Source organism: Terrapene carolina, unplaced genomic scaffold (assembly GCF_002925995.2).
Source record: "Terrapene carolina triunguis isolate 2854851 unplaced genomic scaffold, T_m_triunguis-2.0 Scaffold583, whole genome shotgun sequence".
In the NCBI taxonomy this organism is placed as follows: Eukaryota; Metazoa; Chordata; order Testudines; family Emydidae; genus Terrapene; species Terrapene triunguis.
Genome location: NW_020664934.1, coordinates 54,566 through 65,852, shown reverse-complemented (window position 1 = coordinate 65,852; position 11,287 = coordinate 54,566). Strand labels below are relative to the sequence as shown.

General features: G+C 54.3%; 1 protein-coding gene across 1 annotated transcript in view; it reads left to right on the top strand.

Moving 5' to 3' along the window:
• LOC112116706 (rootletin-like) overlaps positions 1–11,287 on the top strand; it is a 128,610-nt gene that overhangs the window by 69,740 nt on the left and 47,583 nt on the right. The window contains exon 10 of the mRNA XM_029913319.1: positions 2,506–2,649. Within this exon, the coding sequence (XP_029769179.1) occupies positions 2,506–2,649 (144 nt within the window). The remainder of the gene's footprint in view (positions 1–2,505; positions 2,650–11,287) is intronic.

The window sequence follows — 11,287 nt, the reverse complement described above, 5'->3', positions numbered from 1 at the left end:
GGGGGGAGGGTCTCAGGAGTGGGCAGTCAGGGGACAAGAGGCAGGGAAGCTTAGGTAGGGGGTGGAGTCCTGGGGGGCAGTTAGGGGCAGAGGTCCCAGGAAGGGGCAGTCAGGGGACAAGGAGCGGGGGGGGAGGGTTGGGGGTTCTGAGGGGGGCGGGAAGTGGGAGGGGCAGGGGCAGGGCTAGGGCAGGACGGGGGCGGGGCTCCTCCCGTCCTCTTTTTTGCTTGCTGAAATATGGTAACCCTAGGATAGCAGCCTTTTTATCCCCCTACAGCATGTTCTGGGGGCAGAAACCGACCATGCTGTGTGAAAGTCTGAGGCTCCTCCTGTTGGAGTTGATTAGAGTTTTGACAGTCACTTCCTGGGGGCCCATAGGCTGTATCCCCACAGGCTATATCTTCAGCTGGTGCAAATCAGCATAACTCCATGGAAGTCAGTGGTGCTACGTTAATTTACACCGGCTGGGAATCTGGCCCATAACATCCCAACCCAGAGAGGTAACGGATTAGTTCAAGCACCTTTGGAATTCTGCGTGTAGCAGTTTTGGATTCCCCATTTCAAGGAAGATAGTGGCAAACGGGAGTCAATTCAGAGAGAGGCAACAAAAGTGATTGCAGGTTCGGAGAGACTGACCTATGTCTGGGAAAAGGTGACAAGAATGAAATCTTTGTATAGTACAATGCAAGACCCCGAAGGGGTGCAAGGAGAACTGTGCAGTATTAAAGTATGGGAACATGACAGAGAGGGAGGAGTGACAAAATAATGGGATCAAACTTCACAAACAAAAATTTAGGCTAGACATCGGGAAAAATTTCCTAACAATAAGGGCAATTAAACCATGGAATAATTTTCTCAGGGAAGTGTTGGAAGCCCCTTCGCTGGAGCTGCTCATACTTGGTCTAGACAAGTCACTTGGGAATGTTCTGCAGGGAGCAGTTCTGCATTGGCAGGGGCCTGGGGTGGATGATCTAATAGGTCGTCTTCCATCTCTGCATTTTATGATTCTACGAATTTTAGCTCCATTAGAAATGCAGGAGAGAAAAAATCCTGGGCAGATCATGAGACACAGTAAAGAATCAAAACGGGCATCCAGCACAATGGAAAGGGAAAAAGAGAACATATGGAAACAGCTGACGATGCCCTTTACACCCTTCCTGGCTAAACGCTATGGGCTGCCGCCCCTTTGCTAGGAGCCCTGGTTAAGAGGCACAGTTCCTGCCCCCTTCCCCCTGGCTTCTAGAAGGGGGCTGGCCCAGACCAGATTGCTACCCCCATGTGCCAGCATTGCTGTGCTTGCAGGCATGTTGGCAGTGGAGCTCAGCTCAGTCCCTACCCCTCTGCCTGCTCCTGCAGTGGATATGTGGGGAGGCCATGCCCCTGCTCAATTGCATGTGCAAGACCAGGCTGCTGTCTTGTCCTATGTGGGGGAATTCACCCCTTTGTGCAAGCACAAGTGTCAGGCCCCCCTACAGGAGGAGGGTGCCCCCTGCAGGCACAGAGCTGGAATAGCTGCCCTGCATGATGCCCTGCACGAGCCCTCCGGTCCAGGAGGGGTGCTGGGGGCATGGCTGGGACATTGCTAAACCCAGCCATTCCCAGCTGCTGGGGGGACACTATAGCCAGGAGAGGCTGGCCTGTGAGGCTGCTTGGACAGGCTGGAGGCTAACCAGCCCCAGCAGTCCAAGGATCAAGGGCACACATTGGGCTCAGTACAGGCACAGGGGTGAATCCCCTCATAGGCCTGATTCTCCCCTGACTTACATCTACATGGATGGGGAATTGGCCCATGGAAGCAAATGGCCCTCACTGTGAACTCACACTGCTTTCACTCCACTGCAGCACCACACAGTCCGTCCCAGTGCACAGCACTGGGGGTGGGATGGGAGCCAGGCCTTGCTGTGACTGTGTTGCAAGGTGCATGGAAACATGTCAGGAAGGCAGGGAGGGGAGTTGCGCGGCGTGGGAGTGCAGGAGCTGGGCAGAGGAAGACAGGGATGGCCCGCATGTGTTCCATGCCCCCTGTGTCTGATGCATGGAGGATGCCAGTCCGTCACAGTCCCAGTTTTGGAGCTTTAGCTCAAGCTGGAGCAGCCCTCATGTTTAGCTCGGGAGGTCTCTGGTTCAGGCTCTGGCCAAGGTGGTGTCTGTCACCTGGGCCTTCTGCAGTGCACCCTAGCTGTAAAGCAAAGCAGTGGGCCCTTAAGCAGCATGGGCACTGTCTGCCACCAGCGATGACCTGGCTTAGGGAGGAGGCAGCGGCCCTTTGGCATCACCCACTGGCTTACAGAGCCTTGTCCTGCAAACCAGCACACTCCTCCCCACAGTTCTTACGCTCCAGGCTCCATGGAGCCAGCCGACGGTGAGTGTGTTACACATGGGGATTAGCTGGTTGGAGCATGAGTGCAAGAGGTAAAGCAGCACGGCATGCAGCCAGCCTGGCACACATGGGCATGGAGACTGAGCATCACTAACGGCACTGTCCCCTCCTGGTCCCCACCCCAGAACACAGTCACCAGTATCACCGGAGAGCTGCACACCTTCCAGGCTCAGTTTGAAGACGCGGTGGCTGCCCATCAGAGAGAGGCCAAGAGCTTGAACGAGCACATAAAGGAGCTGGCAAGAGAGAGGGACTCTGCGGGGAGGGAGGTATGTATGGCTGTTCTGGGTCATCTGTGCACGGTGGGTTAACTCTCTGCTTGCCAAGAGTCTAAGCAAGCCAGTCTGACAGAGGAGACAAGTTCAGCCTCACCTGCACTGGGGCTTTGCCCTAAGTCCAGCCATCAATGCAACTGTCGCCCACAGGGGAGTGTGTTACAGGCCCCATGCCATGCCCACCAGAGAGGAGAGGAGTCCTCGCAGCAGCAGCTCTAGCCATGGAGGGCTGACTCTTTAGCTCAATCTATAGCAGCTCGTGCTTTTAGCTCTGGGGGTCCTGGGGTCAGTCCCTGGTGACGGCCGTCACACAACACTAGCGCAGCATTCGTAACAGACCCAAATCACATTGTAGCTGTACGCTCTCGTCCCGTGCAAGTGCCGCAGAGCCTTCCTGCTGGGTACACTACACGGGGAGCAGCTGCGAGCTTCCCACAGCCATCGCTTCTACACCAGCCACTGCAGATGGCACAAGCTGGCTCAAACCCTGGGGGAGTAAGGGCCAGGTGCAAGCCCTAGCCCAGTGCTGTCTACGATCTGGGCTCTGCTCCCTGGCTAACAGCTCTGGTGAGTCAGCATCAGAGCGAGAGAATGGCCCCCACCACAAAAGGACAGGAGAGTGGGGGGACAGAAAATTAAAAAACATGAAAGAGGAGAGAGAGTAATTTAACATGACAGGCTGTTTATTTTGGCAACAATGGGCTCCTTTCAACAGATTTCAAAGTCCGACCCTGGGAGGGACCACACAGGCAAGCAGGAGAAGGGGATTCAGAGCATGGGGAGACACAGGGAGCTGAGGGAGGAGGGGGCTGCACTGGTATTACGATAAGAGCCGAGGAACCGTGGCACAGAAAGAGGGACCCAGGAGCCAGTCCCAGTGAAAGAAGGGGGTGCAAAACTCAGAGATAAAGACGGATGAGAGAAGGGGGCTGAGGGAGAGGGAGAAATTGGCAGGGAGTGGGAGAAAGACAATTAAAGGGCTTATAGAACAAGCTGAGGGCAGAGAAACAGAGAAATCCTAGCAGACGCCTGCTAGGGCCCACTTATCGCCATGGGAACCATAACATTTTCACAGCCTTTTAACTTGAGAAAGTGTCTCAGGCCGATTCTGCAGCCATGCCTTCCCAACGCAGGCATGCACACGCACACACACACACACATGCACACATTCGCTCTCTCTCCTCCCCACGCCTCCCTGTGCTCTGTCCTTCCGCCCAGGACTCAGCTGGAGATTTGGCTCCCTGAGCGTGGATTTCAAAAGAGGCTGTTTATAAAAATTTCTAGTAAAGAAATAATTATGATAATCATATTAAGAGCTTTGGCTGTCACATTCCTGCAAATGGGGAAGGTTGTCTTTGCAGAGAAGGAGCTGGGGTTGTTTTCTTTTCATGGTTTTGTTCTTTTTCTCAATCCCAGCCCCCTCCCCTTTATCCTGGGAAATGAAAACAGTTTGTTTTATGATGGATCGTCCCTTTCTTTGGTCATTGACCTTCTGGGTGAATTTCTGCTGAGCTCGGTGGAAAATGCTAGGCGCATTTGTGGATCCCATATGTGGGTGGGGGGATGGGAGGGGGAGCTCACCCTAATCCTCCTCAGAAACAGAACAATAACAACATGGAGTGGGACGAAGTGATCCGGGCCAACAGGGAGGATCTGGACAGTGTTAGGGTTTTACAGATCGAAGGAGGAAAAAGGAACGAAAGAAACTGGTGACTTTAAGTTTCTGCGGAAATTTCTATCCCACCCCCACACCCCAGCTCCCACCTCAGAGGTCACCGGGGCAGAACTGGAGCAGCAGGATAAACTCAAGGCAGCTTTTTACTAAAGGGGCAGAATCAATGGGCTCAACACTAGGAGATTTCCCAGCTGGCCCCCACCCCGTCCCGCACCAGCAACCCTGTGCTAAGGAGGGAAACAGCTGACTTATTCCCAGGGATGCTACACAACCTTCACTCCCCTCCTTTTGACATTGAGAGAGGGGACATGATTAGGCCCTGTCTGGGCTAGTGAATAAGACACTGACCTGGGAGTCAGGAGATCGGGGTCCATCCCACCTCGGACACTGACCTTGGGCAAATCACATCACGTCCCTGGCCTCCATTTCCCCTCCAGCCCTGTGCCCATTTAGCTGCAGAGCTCTCTGGGGTAGGGCCAGTCTCTCCCTGTGTGTGGGTGCAGCACCCAGATCTAATCTCCACTGGCACCTCCGGGGGCTACTGTGTTGTAAACAGCCATAAGTTATAACATTCATTTATTGGCATCATTTGCTTTGAATCTGTAAGCCCCTGAGTGCCTCCCTGTAAGCCTCCCTTGAGTGCCCTCCATGTCTCTGTGGTAGCTGTGCTGGCATGTGAAGGAGGGTGTGGGATCAGCCCCACTGTTGCTGATCCTGGTGTGACCAGAGAGGTGCAGCTGAAGCAGAGCAAGCCTTCATGCTGTCTGGGAGCAAATCTCTCTCTGGGCCCCGTTTTCTCAGGGATTCCCCAGCTGTGATCCCCTAAGGACACCTCACTGTGCCAGAGTGTTGCCAAGAAGGCTAAAGGCATATAGAGCTGCATTAGTAGGAGCATTGCCAGCAGATTGAGGGAAGTGATTATTCCCCTCTATTGAATCATAGAATATCAGGGTTGGAAGGGACCTCAGGAGGTCATCTAGTCCAACCCCCACTCAAAGCAAGACCAATCCTCAGACAGATTTTTGCCCCAAATCCCTAAATAGCCCCCTCAAGGACTGAACTTACAACCCTGGGTTTAGCAGGCCAATGCTCAAACCACTGAGCTATCCCTCCCCCCACCCCACTGGTGAGTGCCCACTGAGCACTGGTGAGGCCACATCTGGAGTACTGCATCCAGTTTTGGGCCCCCCAGTACAGAAAGGACGTGGACAAATTGGAGAGAGTCCAGCGGAGGGCAACAAAAATGATTAGGGGGCTAGGGCACATGACTTCTTCTTCAAGTGCTTGTTCATGTCGATTCCAATCAGGTGTGTGCGCGTGCACGTGCACGGTAGTTGGAAGATTTTTCCCCTAGCAGCATCTATTGGGTCGGCCTGGGCATCCCCTGGAGTCACGCCTTGATGGCGCCCAATATAGAGCCCTGTTGACCCACAACCCTTTCAGGTCCTTCTTACCGCCAGTGATGGTTAGCTGAAACTTTCCTGTGCTCTTGTCTTGACAAGCGCATTTAGCAGTTTCTTACATTGTTCTCCATTAGTTTTCCATTGTTCGTTAATAGTTAGTAGTTCATTAGTGTTAGATAAGTTTCCGGGGGGGGGAGGAGGGGAATCCTCTCCTACGCTCTCCTGACGCCAGGGTCTCCAGGCTTCAAAGCCTGCAAAGCCTGAAGCAAGTGTATACCCAGAAGCAATCCTCACACCTCATGTCTAAAGTGTTTAGGAGAGGGCCATCAGAAGGATCTTTGTGCCATTTGTAAGACTTTTCAGCCCAGGACTTCAAAAGATAGAGAACAGTGCCTGAAGGTCCTGTTGATGGAGGAAGCACTCTATTCCCCAGTCCGACCCTGTGTCGATGGACCCTGCGCCAAATACCTCCTCCTCGGTGCAGAGCGCTCTGGCACCATCAGCACGAGCACCAGTGCCGGGTAAGGATAAGGACTCATGGCACCGTCCCGGCTCCACTCGTGGCTCACATGCCACACGCAGGCACCGTTTGCAATTGTCGGTGCCGCAAAAGAAGAAGAGGCCGGAGAGGGGTCACTCTCCTCCAGCTAGGCCTAAGGAGCCTGCCGCTGTGAGACCTGAGTCAGGCCACACTAGTGCTGCACCACTGGTGATGGTCACGCCAACTCCTGCCCACGTGGAAGGGCGATTGAGTCCAGACCCTCCTCGCTCACCAAGGCCGAGCCGGGAGCTGCACCTCCCTTTGACACCGGAGGCGTTTGAGGCGGCCCAAGAACTGCTTCACCTCGTGGCACCGTTCTTTCCTCCCAGAGGGGATAGGGTTGCCGGCACCGGACATTCCCCGGGCTCCTTCAAGGGGAAAGCCCACTATGATGGCCTGCCGATCTCTGACCCAGGGGTGCCACTCCCCGGCACTGGAGCACACCCAGCAGTCACTCCGATCCCCGAGCCCTCGGCGCGAAAGCTTGGTGTCAAGAAGTACCACTCCCCCATGGTCATCGTTTTCAGACACCTCGGAGTAGGGCTCCTATCATTCCCGGAGGAGTAGGAGCAGACGGTCCATGTCAGCTTGGCACTGGCACCCTTATCCGGCACCGTGGCCCGCCCAATGGCAGCCCCTGGCACCATGGCTATTTTGGACTCCCTGGGCATTTCAAAGGAAAGCCAAGGTTGCAGCCAAGGATCTCATTCCAGGGCGACGTTGGTGGCCTCGGCCTTATTTGTATCCCCGCCAGCACCAGCAGGATCGGAGGCAGGCCTATTACCACCCTTCACTACCATCTCAATGCCTCCAGTGCAGCCGGCACTGGGCCCGGGGGTCCCGGCAGCCCCGGCATTGGCAGGGACTCCGGCACCAATGATGATTCTGGCACCGGCGGCGATTCCGATGTCGAGGATGACATTGGTGCCGATGGCACTTTTGGCACCAGTGTTGCTTGCATCGGTGTATGCAGCCCCTATACTGAGGGGCGCAACACCATATGGGTTGGCACCAGCCCAAGAAACCCAGGTGCCGCGGGATCCCTTGAGTGCAGAAGGAAGGGAGCAGCCACCCCTCACGGGGGTCTCTTCCTCGTCCTCACCAGATGAGGCATTGGAGGGCACGGTGACAGCCCCAGCCTTGGAAGACAACAGGGTTCTGCAGCAATTTTGTGGAGGGATTCCCAGGGCCTGGGCATTCAGGCGGAGGAGGTAGTGGAGGATGCAGATCCAATGGTGGACCTCCTCACCCCCTCTGGACCTGCACGGATTGCCCTGCCCCTCATAAAGACCACCTCTGACACCATGAAAACTCTGTGGCAGACCCCAGCCTCATTGCCCCCTATGGTTAAGTGCAACGAAAGACGCTACTTTGTGCCGTCCAAGGGTTACGAGCATTTATACACACATCCCACACCTGACTCTCTCGTGGTCAATGCTGCCAACCAACATGAGCGTCAGGGCTTCCAGGGACCCTCCCCGAAGAATCGGGAGGCGAAAAAGCTTGACCTTTATGGGAGAAAGTTCTACTCCACTGGAGGCTTACAGCTCTGCATTTCAAATCAGCAGGCCATTGTCAGGAGGTACTGCTTCAGCACATGCGGGGCAATGGCTAAATTTGCAGAGCTGTTGCCACAAGACTCCTGCGCCGAGTTTTTGGCTCTTGTGGAGGAAGGGAAGCTCATTTCCAGGACTTCACTACAAGCCGTACTGGATGCAGCGGATGCGGCTACTCGTGTCATGGCCACAGGCATAGCTATGAGGAGGGGCTCCTGGCTCCAAATCTCGGGCTTGCCATATGAGGTCCAACAAACTATTCAGGATCTCCCCTACGAGGGTTCAGCTCTATTTTCTGAAAAGATGGATAAAAGGCTGCATAGCCTGAAGGATTCAATAGCCACTCTCAAATCGTTGGGCCTCCATACTCCCACTACACAGCATAAACATTTTAGGCTGCAACCTCCTCCACGGTTCTATCAGCCACAGAACCGTCAGGATGACTCACGGAGGAGGAATAGGAACGGCAGAAGGCGACCGCACCCATCCTCAGGCCAGGGCTCTGGCCAATCTAAGCCACCCTCTGGGCTGAAACAGGCCTTTTGAAGGTGCGGTCAAGGACGGCGCACCAGATCCCCAACTGGATCCCACCCGCCTTACCTTCTCGTCCCGACTATCCTCTTTCTACCATGCATGGTCCTGTATCACCTCGGACCTTTTGGTGCTCCGCACAGTAGAGAGGGGATACTCCATCCAGTTCTGTGACCATCCACCCTTCCATCCCCCTTCCCCATCCCTCTTCAGGGACCCTTCTCATGAGCAGCTCCTTATCCAGGAGGTGCAGTCACTCCTATCTCTAGGGGCAGTGAAGGAGGTTCCTCAGGAGTACAGGGGCGAGGGCTTTTACTCCCGGTATTTCCTTATATCAAAAGCCAAAGGTGGCCTCAGGCCCATCCTGGACCTGCAAAAACTCAACAAGTTTGTGAAGAAACTCAAGTTCCACATGATCTCTTTGGCCTCAATCATCCCATCACTGGATCCAGCAGACTGGTATGCCGCCTTCAACTTGAGGGACGCATATTTCCTTATCGCAATCACTCAGCTCCACAGGAAGTACCTAAGGTTTGTGGTGAGTGGTACCCACTACCAGTTTACAGTCCTTCCGTTTGGCCTGTAGGAGCACCTAGAGTCTTCACTAAGTGCATGGCAGTTGACGCGTTCTTGTGCAGTCACCAGGTACAGATGTTTCCGTATCTCGACAACTGGCTGATGAAGGGCCACTCCAGGACTTCGACAACCTGGGTCTCCTTCTAAACAAAGCAAAATCGACTCCGTCCCCTGTCCAGAGGATAGAGTTTATAGGGGCAGTACTGGACTCGACCCAAGCTGTGGCCATACTTGCAAGAAGCAAGGTTTCAGGCCCTGACAGATACCATTTGAGGCATCAGACAGTTTTCTACCACCACAGCAAGAAACTGTATGAAGCTTCTCAGACACATGGCTGCCTATACCTAGGTGGTGCAGCATGCCAGACTCAGGCTTCAACCTCTTCAGTTGTGGCTTGCGTCATTGTATCACCCAGCCCGGAACAGCTTGGATAGGATCGTGATCCTGCCTCGCCCGGTCATCGACTCCCTCATCTGGTGGCTCGACCCTCAGGAGGTGTTCTCAGGGGTCCCCTTCACCAGTCCGCAGCCGTCTCTTTCGCTAGTGATGGACGCATCAGACTTGGGCTGGGGAGCTCATCTGGGAGACCACAGGACTCAGGGTCTCTGGTCTCAGGCGGATCTGGCTCTCCACATCAACGTCAGAGAGCTGAGAATGGTGCATGCCAGACCTTCCGTGCACACTTAACGGGACATTGTGTATCAGTTATGATGGACAAGACAACAGCAATGTTCTATATCAACAAATGGGGGTGCACGCTCCTCTCCCCTGTGCCAGGAAGCCCTCATGCTGTGGGACTTCTGTGTAGAACATTCAACGCATCTGCAAGCGTTGTACCTCCCCAGGGTAGAGAATGAGCTGGTGGATCACCTCAGCAGGTCGTTTCACACCCATGAGTGGTCCCTTCACCCGGAAGTCACATTCTCAATATTCCAGAGGTGGGGCTATTCGCCACGCAACACAACAGGAAGTGCCAGCAGTTCTGCTCTTTCCAGAATCACAGCCTGGGCTCCAGAGCAGACACGTTCCTCCTTCCATGGAGAGGCCATCTCCTTTACGCCCATACCACTAGTTCACAAGGTACTCCTCAAGATCCGGAGGGAACGAGCTCAGGTCATATTGATAGCACCAGCCTGGCCCCATCAGCAATAGTACATATCTCTCCTAGACATGTCCGTGGAAGCCCCAGTCACCATTCCACTCTTCCTGGACCTTCTGACGCAAGATCATGGTCGTCTTCAACATCTGAACCTCAAGTCGTTTCACCTCATGTTGTGGAAGCTCCATGGTTGAACCCGATGGAGCTTTCCTTTTCAGACCAGGTTAGACAAGTCCTCCTTGGTAGCAGGAAACCCTCTATGAGAGCCACCTACCTTGCCAAGTGGAAGAGATTTTCAATCTGGTCTATGCAGTGCCATTTGTCCCCCGATGTTAGCCTCAGTGCTGCTCATTCTGAACTACTTCCTCCATCAAAAGCAGCAGGGGCTTTTGTTGTCTTCAATAAGGGTGCACTTAGATGCTATGTCGGCCTTCCATCCGGGCGTGGGGGCTGCTCGGTGTCTGCTAACCCTATGGTCAGCCGATTTTTAAAAGGACGACAGACTGTACCCTCACTTCCATCAGCCTGTCCCCACCTGGGACCTCAACCTGGTCCTCTCTAGGCTCATGGGACCACCATTTGAACCATTGGCGACATGTTCCATGCTCTACCTCTCTTACAAGGTGGCATTCCTGGTAGCAATAACCTCAGCCAGGAGGGTGTCTGAGCTCAGGGCCCTAACGTCAGAGCCTCCCTACACCTTGTTCTATAAGGACAAGGTTCAGCTGAGGCCTCATCCTGCTTTCCTCCCAAAGGTTGTATCGCAATTTCACATTAACCAGGACATCTTTCTCCCAGTATTCTACCCTAAGCCTCATTCCAGTGGCAGGGAACAGAGACTGCACTCTCTGGATGTCTGCAGGGCTCTAGCCTTCTACATGGAGAGAACAAAGCTGTTCAGAAAGTCGGTCCAGTTATTTGTGGCAGTGGTGGACAGAATGAAAGGTCAGCCGATATTGTCACAACACATCTCGTCATGGATAGCGTCCTGTATTCGTGGGTGCTACAACCTGGTGGGGGTTCCTGCATCTCCAATCACTGCGCACTCCACCAGGCCGCAGGCTTCATCAACAGTGTTCCTGGCTCAGGTTCCCACTCAGGAAATCTGCAGAGCGGCGACGTAGTCCTCCATCCATACTTTCGCCATGCACTATGCAATTACCCAGCAGGCCAGAGACGATGTGGCCTTCGGACAAGCAGCGCTCCAATCAGTGGAAGACTCCGACCCTACCACCTAAACTTGGGCTTGTG